Raw genomic sequence first — 21660 nt, 5'->3', positions numbered from 1 at the left:
TTGAATGTGTTGAACTGCTGAAGCGCAACTCTCACTGGAAGTCTGATGTAACTTCCTCTACTATGAAAAACAACCACTTATTCCTTCTTTTCCAACCAATTAAAAGACTACGAGATCTTATATTTGAGTCCCAAGGTTATTTGATTTATCTAAGAGTTTGAGACTATCAACATTTCTCAGAAAACTAAGCCCCTCACATCAACTGAATTAGTCTTCTCCACATGCTCAGTCAATTCCTTCCAAGGAAATTTGTAAGTGACAAAACCTATGTGTATGCACACATATATACATAAAACATGCAAAATTTAATGCATCAAATCATATAATCAAAATACGCTTTAAAAAATATCAAAAGAAGAATATATACATACATAAATACATAAATAAAAGATGTACCTCTTGCCCCTGCATATGGGAGAGCTAAAGTTTGCTCTCTGGGAGATAATCCTCTGGTTACATCAGGACGTAAATTGACTTGCATCTGCTGTGAGGTAATGTAGTCATTGAGGATTGTCTGCCGTGTGTTCTCCATTGCGTAAAGCTGATACTGACTCGGGTAGCCAGGCGTGGGCGAGAGCTGCCTTTGGAACAGGTAAGCAGCAGCAGCTGAGGATGAGGAGGGGAAAAAAAAAAAATCTAGCAAGCAACACACGAGATACAGAACCCAAAGCTTTACGATCTTCCTTTACTTTCAAGAGGAAGCGCTATTAATTCTTCCTAGCCAGCTTTAAAAAAAAACAAAACAAAAAAAAAACCACACCAGTATTTTCATACAAATGTTTTTGTGTTATGCACTGCACATAGACAGAAAAAGCTCAGCAGTCCAGACTGAAGATTTACATCGCAGAAAGGACTTAGATAATTTATAAAACCTGAAATTCTGACATAGTGAGCTACCAGTCTACCTCCACATGTAGACTAGGCAATAGGCTAAAAGTAATTCTGGTGTATTTAGTATCATCTGAGGGTACTCTAGAGTAACAGGTAATCCCCCAGTGAGTCAATCACAGTCTTGATTATACTTCCGTTTTGCAGCATCTTCCACACACTTCTTTGTGCAGCTTTTAGGAAAGCTTTTAATATATTTTGGAGATACTTATTTCAAAATACTGTCTGAATTTTAACATAACAGAAATGATCTGTCAGGATTATAAAAGAAATTAGGATGTTTCCCAGCTAGATATTAACCCCCATGGTGAAATCAAACCAGAACAGTATATATTATCTTTTATAAATCATATCTACCCACTGATATATGTGCTTTCTAGAGACATCTTTTCTGTGCAAAATATACATTTCTAAAACAAATAAATAAAGCAAACATCACATATTTACCAGGATCCAGAGCCCTGTGAAATGGCATAGCAGGATCCAAGTGAGGAGGGAGGTGACTCCTATAGACTTCAGGCGTGGCTCCTCTGTGATGGGGGTCAAAAGGACTGTGAGTAACTACAGGATCAACCCCTGGGACTGGAGATTTTGCAGGCACACTTTCTCTCTGTGTTGGAGTAAGTGTATTTTTCCTTTCATGATTCGCTGGCTTCCCAGAAGATATTCCAGCTAATAAAAACAAGAAAAAAAGCTAAATTCAGAAAATACTCATTTCCAATAGAAGATTTAGCTATAAGTATAAACAGGTTCCCAAGGAAGGTTCTAGTGGACCCTTCAGTCTGCTATAACAACAACAAAATCACAGAACATTTTATACTACAAACTTTCCCTGGTGGAAAACTCAAATCCAGGTAACTAGGCTGGGCCTGCACTTTATCATACTATCTTCTTCATCTGTTTACCATTACCAGTCACTAATAGCACCTACCCTAAAAATATTATGCTCGTAGGCAACACTTTCAACAAGATCCAGGATGAAATGCAAATTGAGACTGAACTACTTCCTATTTCCAGGCTACAGTACAGCAGACTTTCATTTTCTTATTTAACAGCTTAGGGCCTTCTAAAATTCTTGTCAGTCATCCTCCAAATTGAACAAAATGATTAGAGTAAAAATGAAGTGAAAGAGACTATAGAAAATAGCGCAAAAATACATTTAAAATGAAATTATTCAAAACCCCCAACTTACTCCAGGTAGGAACATCATACCTTCACTAACTCTATTCAACATAGGTGAACTTCTGGACATTGGACTCTGATAGTTCACAGGTGTTCTTCGTGCATTGGTATCATCATAAATCCCAGGGCTCAGTTGTGATTTGGGAGTTTCATGAAGAGTTGACCTGAGAACAGAGGGACCAGAGCTGACTACTGACGTGTGACGGGAACGTACTGCATCCCCGGTCTTGACATCTTCATATTTTCCTCGCTCCACCACCTTCACGTTTTCTGGCACCATTTCCAGCTGAGGCATTCCACGGGGTAGTTTGCTTGGTCCAGTGATTAAAGATTTTACATTGTGTTTGATTGCAGACTGGCCAGAATTGTTTTCATATTTTATGGGAGTACCCTGCAAAAGTGAAAAAGATCAGGTAAGGCTTCCTTGCCAGTGCTCCACCGCAGCTAATAAGTATTTTTTTCAACTACAGCTTGTTGCTTCTATCGTATTTTCTAATGCTCACAATACAACCAGATCATAGCCATCATTACTTGTCAGCTCTCCAACACTTGCTTAGACAGGTGTCCCATGCCCTTGCAATGTAAGGGCTTTTCTACTAAGCAGAAAATGTTTTAAGCTTTACTTGCAAAGCTTAATGGAGAACTTATTATTTAAAAACACAACAAAACCACCCACCTCCCCATCTCCTGAACTGATTCACTACTGAGTTTTCAAGCAACTGCCCAGCATTACTTTGTATTTTTTTACCTGAGATATGGAGCCTTCTATGATCGGCCTGGTCGTCTGCACCATTTCAGGAGTCTTGCGACTTTCTTGGCTCAATAGGTCCTGTCTTGGAATTTCATGAATTGAACGTCCCATTTCTTTTATAGTAGTAACTCCATCATATGGCTTCCCCTTAGTAATGGCTCCTTCAAATGTCCTTATGGGAGGGGACTCTCTCTTAATCTGTTTAGGATATTTCAGGCCCTCTTCAAAACTTTCAGCTGTTGCTCTTGGTGTGCCTTTTACAGAAAGAAAGCAAGAGTTAATCACGGGTACTAACAATCACTATGTCTCTTTTTCAAGATGAGAGCAACTAATTGCAAGAGATATTACTGCAACTTTTATTTGTTGTAGGCTATTATTAACAAAAGAGCAAATATTCAAGCTCCACAATGGATCACAAGTTACCTTAAATGCTGAGATAAAGGCAATAACATACATCTCAGATGTATGAGGAATTGTTAACGTTCACTTTAAAAAAAGTGCTAATTACCAAGTATTCATAGTAACAATGACCTACTTTGCAAAAGGAAAACAATACATTGTATACAAATGAACTTTGTATACAGCATATCAGAAAGAAAGCTCCCCATAGAAAATTTGCCTTTTAAACCAGCAAAATTTTACCTTGCATTATGGAGCCAGATAACACTGTTCTCTCCTTTAGTTCAGCATGTGGACTGCCTCTAGGTAGTGCACGGCATATTAAACCTAAAATTAAATGAATATAATTTAGAAAACTAAAGGACAAGTTCAAAAAAAAAAGTAAAAACACAAACCCTCTCCATCCAAGTATTCACCTCATTACTTTGCTGCAGGGCTTAACAACTTTACAAAACACCAAGTATTCATATATCTTTATAATTAAGCTTAAATCTTCTCCAGAAGCAGTTCTGGCTTCACCAACACTCTGTTCGAGTTTCCTTGAATGGGGCTTGTGTGTTTATGTATATGTGCACATAGGCACAGAAATATATATACACACATGAATGTGTACATATATATGTATGTATGTAGAAAAGGCAAGAAGTACTTATAGATAAGAAACAGAACAACAGCAACAACAAAGCACAAATATACCTCAGCATCGTCAACTTGGTCAAAATTCAAATTGAATTATCTGAAGAGAGTTGAATTTTCAGACCATAGGAATCATCTAAACTGAATCCCAAAGATCACATAATTTTCCACAGTTTGTAGAAGAAAAACGTGTCAGTGATGACACTTGTACGCTGCATTAGAGCTGCTTCTCGTATGTCAAACGAGACAGAAAGCATAGCAGAGGCATCAGGAACTTAAAGGTAGCACTCAATTTCTATCTACAGTCTAGAAACCTCTCCAAACCATGTTGCTCCATCTGATAAAGATGTACTCAAAATACCCATTTGGGACTAATCAAAGATGCTCTGGCGCACCCATGGAATCCACTGTTGTTAAGGCCTTAAAAACACCAGCTATGACTGTGAAGAGTCAGTTACTCCTACCAGTAGAGCCAATATGGCTGAATTTGGCTGAATTACTGCAATTATGAGAATCTACCTTGCCAAAAGAAACAGGAAAACTTGTATCTACTTCAGTAGTATCTCCAGCTTGCTTTCATTGTGGCAGTTATTACATGAATTTGGTCAGTAACATAATATTTAAACCTAATCTATCTTTCAGTCCACCCTAGAAAACAGATCTAAACTCTCTTGCACTAATGCAAAGGATTTTAATAAAATACACAACACCTTAGAGGTAGCTGTTTTACCTTCCAGTGGTGCAGACACTGGAGACTCCCGCATTGACATTCCTTGCTTTATATTTCCTTCCATTGTATCATAACTTCTCTTTAAGCCAATTTCATGAGCAGTTCTTGGACTCCTTGTTCCTTCACGAACATTTTTAATAGCTGCCAAAGTTTACAAGAAATGTGGTTAGGGAATGGGAATGATTGTGGAGGGGCAAGGAGAGAGAAATGAGCAACCAATTTAATAGGACCAAAAAACATACAATTTCAATATAATACTGAAACATTACATCTCAAAGGAGATTTTTTATGGTTTGTTAAAAACATGTGTGTTCAAAAGTTACTTACTTATCTGTATCTATATAGAAGTTAAAAGTTAAAGGGCACATTTCTTTTGATTTTTTTTACATAGAGCCTTTTAAGTGTTTCCATAACCTTCAAAACAAAAATATTCCTGGACAAGTTGAAAACGGATGGCACAGAAATTAAAGAGGTTAGCGGTATTTCAGTTACAAAGAAGATTCAGAAAAGGCATAATTTCTGGATCATTTTAATTCCTACCCCCTCAAAACACACAGGCAGGTCAATGCTTGTCCCAGTTTGCACGCCGGTGACTGAGGTTTATACCTATAAACTTGGAGGAAGACATACTTGAGCTATAGATTTTAAAAGCAGAACTCACTGTAATCTTGACTTTGATCAGAGAGAACATATAAATACTCACTATCGTAAGATAATATATGCCCACTTTTGCCTTCATAAATAACATGGCCTTTGGCTGCAGCTTCCTCTCGACACTTTTCTGGGCTGCTGTCTTCTGTAGCTAGTCTGGTGATGGTTCCTTTCAATAATGCATCAGCTGCTATGCCAGACTGAGACAGAGCTGGTGTACCCTGCATTGAGATCAATGAAATAGAATTTGGAATATAAGTGCTTAGGTAGAATAGGGAGCAGGGGAAAAAAAAGAAATATATAAATTTTAGATCTAGAAAAATCAAGTAATTTATCACGCACTGTTCCTTAAATTTTTGTCTGTATTATTAGAGGTTTAACCTAAATCTTAGTCAATCAATTAGAAAACAATTCACTGCCATCTTGTAAAGGTACTTCAGGAAGAAGCGGAAGCATGATACTGAAATAAGTGTAACATGGAACATTTGTCCTAGTTGGGAAAAGATGGCGTATTCTACAATAGTTCAGAAAACCATTGAGTTATATCCAAATTCATGGACAGAGTTGAAGATTCCCTGAGAAAGGAATCACTTCTGCCATTAGAGACTGGAGGAGAATCAAAATAGTAGTATTTATAAGATGAGGGAAAAAAAAGTTTAATTTACCTTTTGGGCTTTAAACAGTACCTGTGCAAGACTGGTTATAATTTATTTTAGTTTTTGCGCTCAGCTGTGATACTTATTCCTAAGCCTTTAGACGAGTATACTAAAGGTTCCAGTGATTTCATTACAAAGTGGAAGAACTCAGATATGTCAACACTGACTTCATTTATAGGGCATTTGACTATCGGATTGTATTTAAACCTTCTTTTTTAAGGCCATTTCCATTCTTCAAAACTAACTTACTATTTTAGACATGTACATTCTGTATGTTCCCAGGAGTTTAAATATGCTGGTTTGCTACAACCTTCTCTGCAAGGGGGAAAAAATACCTGAGTAATGGAGCCTCTTAATGAAGGAATGGTCTCAACAGAAACTTTACTGGTTGGAGTTCCTCGTGTTATGCTTCCTTCCTGTATTGTTGTGGTGCCTGTTTGAAATAAAGAGACATCCTGAAAAATGACATACATACAAAATAGCTATTCTACTTGAAATAATCAAGAATTCTCTACAATGGCAACTGATAGCTTTTATTAAGATATAAGGAAAGAAATATATATTTTTTTAATGTGTATTTGAGGCAGTTAAACCATTTCTTCTTTTAACTTAAGTCCTTCACAGATAACACATGAAGAAGAATCTCTGGTATTTAATTTCTTCCCTTCTGATATATTTCTACAGTTCATGTGTATTGGTCTGTTAATGCTCTAGTGGACAATTAAAATTTGAATTTGGCATGCCACGAAACAAATGGTTTTTAACTCAGTGTGCAGACAGGAGGAGCTACATGCCTCAGAGAAGAAGGATCAGATTAACCATTTGATAATTAAAAATAATGTTTTGGTAGTTTGGGCTACAGAAGCTGGCTTTGTTATTTTCACCAATCTCTGACAAAATTGCTTACTTAATGAGGATTACTTTACCTCGTACCACACCTTCATGTTGTGCCCTGACCAAGAGCCCTTCAGGTTGGGAATTCTGACTTCTAGGAGAGAATTCTTCTTGTTTGATATAGGGCAGGGATGCTATTTGAAAGGAAAAAAAAAAGGGTTATTTTATTATTTTTTTCACCTTAATTATGAGTCATTAGATAGTCTATATAAAATGTTTATGTCAGCTTTTTATTTCTTACCAGATTTGGCCGACTCCTGCTGCCTGGGCAGCCCAAGCGATATAGAACCCACTGATGCTTTTGCTGTTTCTTGAGTGTAGGAAGCTTGACTATGAGATGTTAAATAAGTGCCTGGTGTTCCCTGAAACAACAAAGGTGTTATGTTAAATCTTTCTGGAATGAAGATTTAAATGCATGTTTAAAAGTAGACCGACAAATTTACTAAGATCTTTTCTTAAAAAGGTATAGTAGCACCACTGCGGAGAATCAAAGCACAAAATAAAAGTCTAGACTCGCTGTTAGTTCAGAGATACAGTTTATCTAAACTGAACATCTTGTCAGTGAAGGTAAATGACTGCAATCTGTTCTCTTTTATAAGGCACCTATAATTTCCTGGACTCCGAGGAAAGGCACATGTAGCTCTTAAGATGGTACTACTGTAAACTCAGGAAGGAGTACATGGTTGAAGGCTGATGAAAATGCAGAAGACTAATGTAAATGCAAATTTTCGGTTCTAAGAATATATATGATCTTACTTGTGAGATTGAGCCTCCCATGATGAAGGAAGGTTTTTCTGACGGCACACTTGTTTTGGAGGATGGAATGAGTGGGGGTGGTGGTCTGGTGGGTCTGGTTGTTGGAAGGCGGACTCCTTCGGGTAGATTAGTTATTACTTGGTGAGGAGCTGGCTGGAGAACTTGGAGAAAAAACAAAGTGTATTAAACATCCCTACTAATCAATTTGCATGCACACACAGAAAACAAATTATTTCTTTCTTTCGTTAGTGCCCAAAGCATTTAGAAAGTAATTCTATACTATCTAAATACTATCTAAATAAATATAGAAATCCAGCCTCCAAAGGCCGGTTGCTAATCACAGCGATACATAACAAAATCCTTACCTGGTGGAACACTGTAGCGAGCTGCATTCATGTCAGGCTGGGGAGAGGCTTTATTGACTTCTCTTGGAGACAGTCTGTACGGTGATGCTGACCTTGCTGCTGTATTTTGCACCTGCACTTCCTGTTCTATTGCTCGCTTGACTTCAGCGTAAGGCATGTAGGCCACCGGTTTTCCTATAAAAGTTAAGGTTGTCAGAAAGAAAGAAATCCAAATTAAAAATTAGTGGCAAGAGGTTCAGGCTACAACAGATACCTGAGAAAAGGCACCTAATACCAACACCAGCATATTCTTCAGAACATGATGTTTCAATTAAAACGAATTTAGACCAGAAAAAGGACAGAATTATATTCAAATTAGTAACTAGAAGTTCTAAAACCAGGAGATAGGCTCTTTTTGAATAGAAGGAATATATGATTTTGGATACTAAGGTCTGGCAGTTCATATGCCAGCTTCCTGGTTTTCAATAGTATTCAGTGCTTCCAACACAAAATATAAAGCAAGTGTATTTAGCCTTGTTAGCCTTCTAGTTTGTCCAGATTCAGATATTTAACATTAGCACGCAGACAGACCTGGTTTTCCTAGAATAATTGACCTTTGCAAAAGATTTTTTTTTCAGACTTGTTACAGACTTTTACAGTTTTCCAAAATTCATTAAAAAGTAGCATTAAGGTCCTGCTTAATCTAGCATCCACATTCTCGTGAAATATTTTACAGGTTGTTGTAGATCAGTCCAGCAATTGTTGCTCCAGTCAACCAGGTGCCCCACAACATATGCACTGTATATGAACATGCTGATCTACATAATGAAGGAGTTTAAACAGATTGCAAGCTCCCTTCTGCATACAACACTGGGGTGGAGAAGTTTCACACGCACTACGTATCTAAGGAAGTAGCTGTTCTAAAGATCTGATGACAATTTGGCCTCTTCTAGTTTTCAAATTAAGATGACCAGGCTTGTAGAAAGCAACAGGAATAACATAAGGATGAAAAATCTTAAAATGCAGAATGATGCATCTGTAACAGTATCTCTTTTCTAGTAAAGAAAATAAGGTATTTAGAGGTCATAGTTATACTTTTCCCACTGAGAAATTGCCACAGAATTTTTTTTTTTTTGGTTGTTGTTTAAGAAAAGGTAATACTTTAAAACACTAATGTGTGAGCTGTTTATGAAAGCATGACCACTATACACAGAAAGAAAGAGTAAAATGAGTATCTAAGGAAAGCTAATGGATGCATCTTCTGGCTTTTACGCAGAAATTTAAGTCATGCAATAACTTGTCCATCTGAGTCACTTTCCTGCAGGCAACAATGGCAACAGGCAAGTCCTTACTTAGGCACATAGTTATTCGTGAACAATAATTTTAGCCTTGTTCTCTGACCACAGAGTGCACTAACAGTCACATTCAGAAAAGGTCAGATCTCAAAGTTCAGGTCAAACGCAGTCTCCAAGCAACATCTATTTACACAAATGCAACTAACCATCATATTCCCAGGAGCAGAACTTTTCACACAGTCCTTTGGTGGTCCAACAGGCTACAGCAGGACAGTTGTAGAAACTTTTTTTTGTGTGCTCTGCTCCAGGACTCAACGACTTACACTGCATGCATATTAAGATTACTAACTCTGACTTACTTCATAATAGAAACAAAATAACTACCTTCCCACTCAACATTGGGGCTTTTGGAAGGGCCACACGGGCTTGCAGAGCTTCTATACTCCATATCCAGCTGCTCTTGCCTCTGTCGTTGCTCCTCCAGCAGCGCTGACTCGTGCATCGCTTTAATGTGCCGTTGATAGAGAGCATAACCACTCACAGGTGTCCCAACAGGTACGGTACAGGGGCTGCAAGACACCTACAAGGAGGGGAAGGTGTTAACAGCACAGACATTAACACACATATTTATTAAAGCAGTTGTCTTTTGTTTAATGTCTCCATTGAAAAGGGTGCAGCCTTTTACTTAAAATGTTATGCATCTGTTTTTAAGCTACTTCTTGCATACTGGCTTGTGCTTAATTTATCCCCCTGCCCCCAAAAAGTATGGTAGCAAAATAAATTATAAGCTTTTTTTTATTTGTTTCATGATTTTTGCTGTATTTTTCACTGCATAAAACTAATTTACAGACAAAAGATGCTCCTTCAAATATCATTTAAAATATCCCATACCATAGGAGGTATGACAGCAGCTCGATGGTGAAGTTGTTGCAGGTCCATCTGCCCTTGCTTTATTGTGGATGATACCAGTATCGAACCAGTGGGGTTTAAAAGTGAAGGCTTAGACTCCCTACTGAAGATTCTGGGGAAAAAGGAAAAAAAAAATAGATGGAAGGGATGAAATAGAATCAGGAGAGATCGAGATCATACATGTTGATGAACACACAGGCAAAAGTATGCTTCTTTCAGCCTCAAAGTACTAACACAACTAAGAGTGGATAAATAGCTGGAATATCAAAATTGTCATACATTATTCCATAGCATATATAGTAGAATAGGCATAAATACTTCAATATCTTAAAATATATAGGAATACTGGAAGTGTGTTCAATAATCACCAAAACCAAAAATTTAAGTATGTTGTTTCTGCATACACAGTCACGCAAGACTAACTTCCACTACAACAGAAAAAAAATGCTTTGAGAAAAAAATAAAAAGACAGTAAACCCAAGATATATTTGCTATACAGGAGAAATGTAAACATCAGTATATAGCAGATTTTTCACAGAGGGCTCTTACATTTGTGGAGAGAGGATGCCTGAGAGGCAAGAGCCCACAAACAGTCAACTAGACTTCTCAAAAGAGCACATGCAGCACAGTGACACTGGATACTTTTGACATTTAACATCTATCCTTGGTACTGCGTATATATTAAGACCACTGGAAGGGAGGGTGCAGTGGCTCTGAGGCCATACTATGGTTACACAGGAATCACCGCAACAGAGCTCAAAGATTTAATGCATTATCAGCAACACCAACATTTCTCCAAAAGTAATAAGGTTCGAAGGACATGCAGCATTGCCCACTTCAAGTCTCCTTTGGAGATCTTCAAACCTCACTCGGATCCTGTGTCACATGCTCTAGGTGACCCTGCTTGAGCAGAGGGGTTGGAGTAGATGATCTCTAGGGGTCCCTTCCAACTTCAATTATTCCTGAATGGCTTGCTTTGTATTAAAGTATTGTGTAAAAGAAACCAACTCTCCAAGCTTAATCAAAGAAGTTCAGTTATTCTCCGAGTAGATCGCAAATGGTTTAATTTCCAAAGAGCTGTGCTAGCTGTCTAGGTTTCCAGAGAGCTATACTGGCTTGCTGCCTACCCAGTTTATTTCCACGGAAGAGCCTCCTTCTGGTTTTTTCTTCAGAATTTTAAAATTAATATTTCTCTCAGTTACAAATAAAAAGTTTCAGAGATTCTTTACTGTACTAGAAACTCATAACAGAAATGTTGCTACTGAATATAATTTTTAATCATTGTTAAGTAACAACATTTGTAAAATAGCTTTTTAAATTTTGCAGCAATAAACAATTACACTCACCCTTGTCTGTCAGGTTCTCCATCAACTTCCTCATCCGCACTACAGGTGGCACTGGAATCGTTATCTGAATGGGATTCTTGTCTTGCTGTGTTCACCTGTTGGGCCAGACTGAAGTCCATTTCCTCAGGTTCTGACTTCTCCTTGGGTTTCTCCAAATCCCTCTCTTTGGTATCGCTCTCTATTTTCACTTGAATATTCTCTGGTAGCCTCATTTCAGTCTCTACAGGTTCTGCTTTGGTATGCACTGGAAGAGTAAGCACTGGTTTAGCTTCAGCTGCATGGCTTCTACTGTCAACCTCCATAGGCTCTTCTGCTTCATTATTTACTTCTTCTTTAACCTGTGGCTCAGAGGTCTGGCTTTCAGCAGTTGACACACTTTGGGCCGTTACGGAAGGGGATGTGCTGGTGGCAGGTTTAATGGGAGCCTCCTGTTCTGCTGGCGCCTCCATGGTTATCTTCGAAGCAGCACTCTCGGAGGGAGTTTCTTCACTTGGTTTAGCAGGTTCTGCTGGAGAAGGAGATGGAGCACTCTCTGTATCAGAACTATTTTCAGCACCTTAAAAAAATGAGAAGTTTTAAGCATAAACGTTCAACATTAACATGATCTAACCAGGCTTTGATCAACTGCCTTTAAAAAAATATATATATATATATACATATATATATATATATATATATGCCAGTTATCCCAACAACACAAGACCCTCGCCCTGAAGAATTGACTCACAAAAGGAGGGTAACTAAAGTGAGCAGATGCAGATTAAGGAAGAAGACAGGAATTACAGAAATAAGATTACATATTTAGCTCTGACCTTACAAAGAGCCAGACAGGTAGGTAACCTCCCATGCTTACGCCAGGGACTCGGTGCTTCCATGTATGATGCAGTTCTCTTACAAGAATAAGGTCAACATTCACAGTGGCTAAGGCACAACTTGAATAACTTAAGTGAACATGTTTTAGAGGCTTCATTGGCAGAAGTGACAAAACACTGATTTTACATTAAAATCTGTCACCTTTTGTATGCAGGTTCTGAGTGCGTATTTACTGCATTTTGCAGAAAACCTTCTTTCCAATTCCATCTTAATTTTAGATAATAAATATGCTACACATAGGTTCTTCACTGCAAATATCAATACCCTTCTACAATTGGTATCCAGTTGTCGACGCTGTTTACACCTTTCACAGAGCAAAGGAGACATTTTCAAGAAAACAACGCTTATTCACAAAGGAGGTAAACTACAATAGTTAGCTTACAGCAAGAATTGCAGGGCAGCTTTAAGAATAATTTTTACTGATTCAAGGTAAAATTCAACCTTTCTTCTCTTTGTCCTACATCAATTTCACTATATTATAGATAGCTCTTAGATAAAGAAAACCATTTATGAAAAGCTATGTCTGCATACAACACAGACATATGATCGTGTAGAAGTTATATTCAGAAGTCTTATCCTAAAGACATCAATCTTCATTACTTAGAACTGCATCTGTGGGAAGTTTTGTTTAAATACAACACACACATCTTCAAACTTGAGGTAGGGTTTTTTTTTTTCTTTTTTTTTTTTAAGAAATAAGATCCTTTCCTCATCTTTCTCCATCCTTTCCCCAGAGATACATGAACTGCACTGAACTATACATGAAGTTTGAGAAACTTAGCCATATTCTCCGATTCATTGTTTATGATTTCAGCTGGTTGCAGCTCCATAAAAGGTCGGCCAAAACAGATGTAATGCTGAGTACTTGTAATTATTAGCAGTTGCAGCCAACAAATTTAAAAAAAGATTGAATTTCCCTGTCTAAAATTTTATGGAGACTATTAACTAGCAAAGATTACATATCCATGGTTCAGCTTGTTTCAACACTTTTTTTTGACCATGTGCATTTGTTTAGCCTCTAGAAGATAGCAAAGCATCTCAAAATATTAAGTAGTAACATTTTAATAACATTTTTAATGTTTAAAATGTTATTGACATTGAAAATGTTTAATAATATTTTTTTCTTTTCCAGTTAGAACTAATAAAGTGAGTTCCAGTAGCTAAAACACTATTGAAACCATGTTTGAACACTGTGTTATGAAACTGCACATAGCTATCCCTTATGTTCAGACACAATCGGCCTAAATAAAACATAAGCCCATCTTGGTAAATACATGAAGTTCTTTCCAGAAAAGTTACCTTCACTGTCTTCTGGATTCTCTTCTTCATTAGATGCTTCAATGTCTTCATCCTCCTGAGCTGACACTGTCGAAGCTACACTCTCACACTGTGATACATCTCGCTCCTCACGGGGCCGTCGAGAAGACTGATAAAGACATGGCATTTATATTATACTGAAAATTTCCAAGCATTCCTATCACATATATTCCCGTTTCTCAATCTCAGGATTAACTGAAAGGAAGATATCTGTTTAGCAGAGATTCATTCACATGGGGACATCGTTTTAACTTCAGTTCAAATTTTTCTGCTCCTGACCAAAAACATATGAACAAGTTTACACCACTCTCTCAAGATGTATTTGTGGGAAAAACAGGACTAAGGTAGCAAACAGAGACTAATACTCTTCATTTTGGCAGGTACCAGGCTATGATGGCACTGCAGTTTGGGGAACTACAACCCTCTGAATTCTACTTCAGATACATCAAAGCTTTCAGTTCGCAGCCTTTCAGCAACATTTTTGCTCTATTTTGTGAGGTTAGTGCTTATTATGTGACACAGAGCATATTTCAAGTAACTGTTCCACAGCAACAACCTGAACTTCTACAGTTGCTGATGCACCCACAAGGAGTACAGTTCTCATATCACTTCAGGAATTATTTAGGCTTGAGAATGCTGAAAGAAATTTTCCTACTGCATTTTAAAGCACGAAGTAGCTAGTATCAGAGGTCAGCAAACATCAGCAGTGTCTTCTAGAAGACTTATACCATAATGATTGGTAATGAAGACCAACCATAATGATTCTATGATTATGTTGTAACACAAAAACAAGTAGAAAAGGAAAAAAAGTGGTGATTATGAAATAATTTTAGCATACTATGATGAATGACTTTGGAGAGATTTTAAGTTGCTCTCTCAAATATTTTGAAACCATTGTACTTGCCTTCTGTTTGTGCTGTTGAAGAAGGCTGTCCAGATTGTGTCTCCTTTTATAGTTGAAGTAGAAGTTCTTACACTGAGCTTCACTTTTTGTCCCAACCATTTTGGCAATTGCTGCCCAGTTTCGCCCATGTTCCACTAAACCTGTTCGAACATAAAAGAACAAATATTTACTATGATCAATAATCCAAAGCAAATAAATGGAACACCATCACCCCTTGGAAGGGTCTGTCAGATACAAAAGCAATGTAATGTTGAATAAAAGTAGTACCGTCATTGAGAGAGTTCTCACTGTGACAATGTATTTGACTACTACTTACTGGACAGAAAAAAAAAAAAAAAGCTGCTTCCGCCTGAATGTCTGTTTATGTAGCCTTGAAACTTAACTCTTCACTGCTGCTAATATATTGACTGCTAAAAGACTGATTTTATGCATAATATTTCATGGTGACATCTGCCAAATGCCTGATAAGTTGTAAAATATACAAACTTATCTGCAAAAAGAATGTGTCTTAAACCAAAGGATTTTTTGTAGTTTAGAAAAACATTACTTTGAAAATGTGCATATGAAATATACATCTTTGCATTTATTTGATACATTTCTGAAAAGAAAAAAGGCATATTTCACACTAGTTACTCAGCACAGTGCTGCAAAGACCAAGAAGTATTCAAGTTTTAACAATTAAATCAAAAGTTTCACAAGAATTACCTTTCTTAGCAACTTCCATTTCTTCTTCGGTCCAGCGAGAAGTCTCCACAGGCTCTGTAGAAGCTGAAAGAGAAAGAATGATCCCTATTAGAGAAAAGATCAGGAGTCCCTCTTACAGCAACAACTGTGCTTCCCATAATCTAGTAATCTATTTACATTAAGGCTCTTCCAAGTCACTTGGGAAAGCTGCTTCTGACAGCAGGAAGCAGTCAGCGTCCAGCAAACCAAATTAAGAGATAAAGTAGAAAAGAGCAAGTTTTCAACTGTTCTGCCTACAAAATAGTGTGATGATTAAACAGCTGTCAAATAAGACTTGCAAGTAGCTAGTATTATTTATCATTAAGCTTGTATTTAAGATGCTAATAAGGACTATCAGCCACTAAAAACATTCTGGGAACATCAAGGAATGTCATTTGTGGTCTTTTTTCCTCCACATGATCCATCCTTTTCTACGCACCTCTCAGGCTTTCTTATATTAAAGCAATGTAAGGCAAGCATGCTATATTCTTCTACAATTGCAAGGAACTTCTGTACTCTAACCACCCATATTTAGGCCTTTTAATAACAAATCTTCAGTGCACCATCTGCAGCAGGTTCTGAAGAAGTAAAACTGACTCTCAATTCAATTCAATTTTGACATTGTAAGGCAGATACAAATCTAATATGAATTAAACCAATTTTCAAACACCCTTCAAGATTCAGAAATAAAGATATACTGCAAATATTATACTGTTTTTAATAGTGTTCCCAGTTATAACAGACTTCCTCAGAGAAAGTTGCACCCTTTTCTAAGCCCTGTTTTGCTCATTTTGAGTCACTAACACACATGATGACTTATAAAAATAATTACTGTGAAGGTTCTTGAGAGATTCTTCCAAGTTCCCCTCCCATTTCCTATTTTAAGTGCATCCATGCTGTTGTAATGCATTGAACAGATGTCATAACGCTGTGCATGGAGATCAGAGTATTATGGGAGAAAGGAAAAAGTCATTCAAAATAAAAAAGAAATAAATATAGAGTCCAACATGATATGATCTAGTCCCACCACGTTTCATTGACTACAATGCTAAAAACCTGAAGTGGTTATTTATTGAGAAAATCTATTCATCTTAAATTCACTCCTATAATCCTCTGGACAGAGACAAAGAGAAAAAAAAAATGTACGGAACAACAACAAAAAATACTAAGTAAAAACAGAGAACTAACTATAATTCACTGCAAAATAATATTCATTCACTTTTCTAGATTGGTATCATTCTGTTCAATTTCTGAATGGCATTAAGCCATAACAGACTTAGCTCTTAAGAACAGAAACTTCTATTTTTCACTGCTCTGCCATTCTGCATAGCATGCAACATGAACTCTCGAAAACCAGATGTTCAGTATAAGCAAGATCAGTCTTCCTTCCATTAACAAGTAATACAAATAGAACACTATAAAGTATCTGACCCACTTCTTCACTGTTCTGAATCACTACTTTAGTCTCTGATATTGACCACTGAATTAACATCCTGTGTTGTTTACGAGTATTTGGGCGACCAGTGACAAACTCTAAATGAATCTCTGCATGCAGCTCCCCAGCTAAAGAGTTAAGAGCAACAGATCTTGCCATGGCACAGCACAACAGGAGAAAAAAATCCCATGCTATCATGGATAATTATTTACTAGCCCCAAGGTATTCTGTTTGCATATGTTTCTGCACCACCACAGATTATGTCAGTCCTCTTAGAAACACAGCCAGAGATAGTATACAGGATTTTCTAACCATACATGCCAAGAAAGCAACATTTTTACTTTAAATAAGTCCCTTGCCATCTAATGCAGAAACAACAACAACAAAAAATGCAAGAATCTATTTCCGATTACGAAACTCCCCAAAGTGCTCAAATATCGGGCCTACTTATTTAGCAGTAACCTCTGTGAGCTACAGCCTGTAAGTCAATCTGTGTCAAAGGCACTTGAATCAGATCCATCTTTAACCCTGCAAACTAAGAGAAAAACTAGTTATCACTGAAAGGTTCAACTACCTTTCTCTTATATGGTTTTAACAGTCATCTGACTAGGTATATACTCCATATTAACATGCAAGAAGTTTAACACTACCTAAAACTCAAGGAATTATAAGCTTGAAAATAAAGATGTAATATTGAATAGAATTATAAGCAGGCTTGTAAATAAAGACGTACTATTAAATTAATTCCATAGTGCATGGCATGTGCAGGATACAGCATCCTGCCAGAGAAGAGCCCGACTATGGGACAGGTCCCCAGGTGCCCCAAATGCTACTCACAAGGTTCTGGTGGTGGGGGCAGTGGGGGTGGTGGTTCCTCGGCGGCCGCCGCAGCGGCAGCATTTGCTTGTGCTGCTTCATTTGTCATTGATCTGGTGATCCTGCCCTTACGACGACCTTGACTATTGGCAGTTTTTCGGCCCCTAGGAGTGGCCTGCTCCCTTTCCTCGGGTTCCTCTGCAGGAGCTTCAGTTTTGTCCTTTTCTTTGGTGTTTTCTCTGGGAATAATTTAAAAAAACGAATAAATGAAAAAGCAATTCAGACACATTCTGGGAGTTATTAAAGACACATATTCCTGAAATGGATGTAAAAGCATCAATCTTTCTTCCTGTTTTGACCAAAAAAAAAAAAAAAAAAAAAAAAAAAAGGCCACTTCATAGTGAAACAGAGTTCACTTATTCCCCCAAAGCTAGTGCTCCTAGAGAACAGCACAAATACGTGACACTAGCAGCTTCAAAGAAAATACAAACATGCGACAAAACATCAAAAAGATTCTCTCCTATGGCAAGATACAAAAGAAGTCAGGGGTTAACAAAGCCCTCTGGTTTCTTCACCGGTCTGATTAGTTCAGACAGACAAGGAAATTGATATGTCAAAAAATAAAAGTACTTAACGCATAAGAGCTAACCGATATAGGAACAATCTGTAGCTAAGATTCACTGCCAGATTAATACCAATTCCATCTTGATCTTTGCAAGAAAAACAGCAAAAAAGTCACTGCAATCTAAAGGCAATTCATGCATTTTCAGGACATATACTTACTTAGAGTCCTCCTTCTCATCCTTTTCCTCCTCATCTTTCTTTTCCTCCTCTTTTTTTTCTGTTTTTTCTGCTTTTTCCTCTTCTACTTTTTCTTCTACCTTTTCTTCTTGAGAAGGACGAGCAATTTGTTGCTGAAATGAAAGGGCATTTACACACATTATAACAAGCTGATCTCACAAAGCTGCAGCAACTTCTCCTCGGAGCAGCCCAAGCACTGGCGCTACCTCCCCCAGGCTGGTTACGGTCGCTGCATACCAGGCAGCATAACAGCAAATGCCTCTGCAGCAACTGGAGCACTTTATCCTATCTGCACCCTGAAATTACAGCATGATCGGCCAGGCACATCTTCCAGACATCCAAAGTCCCTTTTGCCACAGAATATTCAGTATCTTTATATTGACTGCATATCCTCAGTCCCTCCTAATTTATTTTTGCTTATGTTTCTTCTAGTCAGCTGCCCTACTCAGAGACTGTATTTTGTTTTTTAAGTCCCATGGAGGTAGAGGCTTCTTCTGCAGGACGAGCACAGCAGTGCTCCCCAGTCTGGGCTGCTGCATGCCACATGGAATATCTTTGTGTGAATTGGAAGCGATTCCTGCAATATGAAGCTTGAAAATGAAGAGCAAAGTTTTAAACATGCTTAGAGAGGTCTGATCAACATCTTGTGTAGCAATGGTGTTGCTCTCCTCAAATTTTATTTTTAACGTTGCCAATTTTAAAGCAGTGAAACATGATAGTTCACAACTTGGGAGCAGATGATCTTCTAGCATGAACACTATGACCAAGTTTGAGCCACCTTCTCAAGGCTCACATTAGCAATAACAGATATAAATATTCCAAACAAACAAACAAAAAGACTATATAACAAAATTCTTAAGATTTAGGTTTCTAATGAATTTATGGAAAGAAAACTACAGCTTAGAACATTTTTTACTGTGTTCTTCATTGAGACTAGACAGCAAATTTACAAGCAGGTAAGTAGTAACAAAAGACAAAGATTTTACTATTGGTCTTTCTTACTCTATAGAGGTCAGCACAAAATACTATGTATGTAATCCACACAAATTTCTGTTCAGTGACTCTCACCACTTATCTCTGAGCAATCTAGGCAACTACCATACACAAGGGTATTCGTTCCAGTAAGCAGTTAAGTTAGATTTAAACTATTTAGAAGATACAATCTATTTCAAAGGGGAATTAATAGAAGAATTTGTGTTATTTAATATAATCATACAGATTTGTTCCCTTTTTCCTGTTCTCTTATTGATGGAAACAGGCTGCTCTTTTATTGCTACTAAAAATATAACTGAAGATGTGAGAATAATCTATGGCACTTTTTATTATTCCTTCACCATACAACACACAAGCTACCCTTGACATTCCCTTTTTGACTTCGTTGTTACGAGTAGTCTAACATCAGACGATCTAAATGACGTGTGACGTTGCAAGAAATGATGACATGTGCTAAGAAAAAGTATTTCTTAAGAAAGAACTATAAGATGTGGCCATAGAAAAGATTTCTATAAGCTTTAATGTAGCAGTAGTTGGCTTTCACTAAGGTAATCACACAATCCACTCCCTAAATTCCCAGAACACTGACAAGAAGCAAACAGCAGAAGAACAAATTCTCCTTATGGGCTCTACAAGCCAGGAAATCCACAGTAAACATCCAGAGTTTAATACGCCCATTCACACTCAGTTATAACAGTACTAAAGTGATCTTCTAAGAGCTGCAGCGAATCCGGCCTTCTGGGCTGGACACTGAACAATAAAAAGGGGAAAAAAAGCCTTATGCTGCACACTGGGTTATAGCAGGAGGAAGAAGAGGGAAGAGAGGGAAAGAAAGAAACAACTCTCCACCTCCTCTCTGAAAATATATCACATTAAATACATGAGTTTAAGTTATACCTTAACTATGTTTAAAAAAAAAGCAAAAAAAACACACATGTAAAAGAGGGAAAGAAGGATGATATGGCCAAATAGAGGGAATCACCCACAGGAGTCCCCACTGAAGGGGCCTGAAAGGCTTAATGCAGCATCTTCAGTCAATCCCAGTCGTTCATTCAGTGCTGCAACATCTAGCTACTATTCACTCAAGTTGGATGCCCACAGGGTTGAGGTGTTCTCTGCTGGGCATTAGACTCTGCAAAGCAACTTGAAATGCAAAATATTTGTAATATTTATGTAAAGTTATATTTTAAACAAACACCTGAAGCACACTTAGCAATTCAAGGGAAGATAAGGACAGAGGTCTAGAGATGTAGTCTTTGAACAGTAATTCAATACAGATTTTCTATTCCACTGAAAAAAATCCTTAAAATAGACTCTTTTTATTATCATTTATTTTATTTTTTTAAAGAGAGGATCCTTTCTGTAAGTGTAGCAGCAGGTGTCACTGTTTCATTAAAAAATCCAAGTCTGGAATTAGTTATAAAAAAGACTTGCTTTTGACATTTTAATAACGTGAACTGGAGCCGAAGTCCCTAACACTAACTGCTATTTATTAACTGCTGATATTTTGTAGCAAGGTAAGATATTGACATTACTTGGCTATCTGCAAAATTCCTTCAGACAAGATGTCAGAAGGACATGCCAAGGCAAATAACTTCCATTGTGCTACACATATTGGCCTGAAAAGCAAGGAGTTAAATACAACCTGCATTTTGAAAGAGTTACAGAGTTTTTCTTTAAAAAAAAAAAAAAAAAAAAAAATTAATGTTTAACATATAACCTAACTGCAAAAGTGTTGTTGAGAGTGAACCCTCTGCTCTCTCTGCCTGGCTAACTCGACGCTCCAGTCTGTCAACAACAGGATTCACTATTCCACAGTGAATTTATTTAACATGCATGAGCAAAAGAGGTCAAGGGCAGGTTAAACACAAACCTTAAGACAGCCTGAAGCCTCAGTCAGCGACGTACCTGCACGTTCATCTGTTGATTAAAACTTTTACTATCCAGGCAAGGGGACGGGCTTTAATTCAGGACACGATTCAAAAGGACAAAAGCCACGCGAGCACCAACATCATCCCGCTCTCCCGCCGAGGCTGCCTGACCCAGCAACGTGTTTATTCCAGGAAATTGTGTCATTCTGCCACTTAAGCCGCCTGCGGAAGCGTTCCCAGCTCCCATGTGAGTGTCTCATCTCCCGGGGTCGCTCGGGGTGAGCCCCGGCCTGCGCTGCTCCACGGGCCCCGTGCGCGGCCCGGCGCGTTTCTGTCTAGTCACATCAGCGGCGGCACCACCTGCCGTCGGGGCCCTTTGCTGCCCTATTTCCAGCAAAAACTGGTATTTGATCATCTACCATCAAAACAACGTGCAGGCAAGAAAAGTCCCTGCCTCCAACACTAAATCAACTTCATCTAAATCAATAAG

General features: G+C 37.8%; 1 protein-coding gene across 5 annotated transcripts in view; it reads right to left on the bottom strand.

Moving 5' to 3' along the window:
• Positions 1-21660, bottom strand: part of NCOR1 (nuclear receptor corepressor 1) — a 61068-nt gene that overhangs the window by 12936 nt on the left and 26472 nt on the right. For 3 of the 5 annotated variants that reach the window (XM_026036990.1, XM_026036992.1, XM_026036991.1), the window contains exons 16-35: positions 18289-18419; positions 17527-17744; positions 15237-15299; positions 14532-14671; positions 13610-13736; positions 11438-11993; positions 10074-10203; positions 9567-9762; positions 7909-8082; positions 7544-7704; positions 7029-7149; positions 6820-6921; positions 6229-6326; positions 5290-5458; positions 4587-4727; positions 3464-3547; positions 2819-3075; positions 2101-2461; positions 1336-1560; positions 397-606 (exon numbers count right to left, since the gene is read on the bottom strand). In XM_026036990.1, coding sequence (XP_025892775.1) covers positions 397-606; positions 1336-1560; positions 2101-2461; positions 2819-3075; positions 3464-3547; positions 4587-4727; positions 5290-5458; positions 6229-6326; positions 6820-6921; positions 7029-7149; positions 7544-7704; positions 7909-8082; positions 9567-9762; positions 10074-10203; positions 11438-11993; positions 13610-13736; positions 14532-14671; positions 15237-15299; positions 17527-17744; positions 18289-18419 — 3664 coding nt within the window. The remainder of the gene's footprint in view (positions 1-396; positions 607-1335; positions 1561-2100; positions 2462-2818; positions 3076-3463; positions 3548-4586; positions 4728-5289; positions 5459-6228; positions 6327-6819; positions 6922-7028; positions 7150-7543; positions 7705-7908; positions 8083-9566; positions 9763-10073; positions 10204-11437; positions 11994-13609; positions 13737-14531; positions 14672-15236; positions 15300-17526; positions 17745-18288; positions 18420-21660) is intronic. The other 2 variants (XM_026036993.1, XM_026036994.1) reach the window with 2 other exon arrangements.

The sequence above is a fragment of the Nothoprocta perdicaria genome, unplaced genomic scaffold (assembly GCF_003342845.1).
Source record: "Nothoprocta perdicaria isolate Ctin4 unplaced genomic scaffold, notPer1 scaffold_189, whole genome shotgun sequence".
NCBI classification, from domain to species: Eukaryota; Metazoa; Chordata; class Aves; order Tinamiformes; family Tinamidae; genus Nothoprocta; species Nothoprocta perdicaria.
This window is presented reverse-complemented; position numbering and strand designations above follow the sequence as displayed.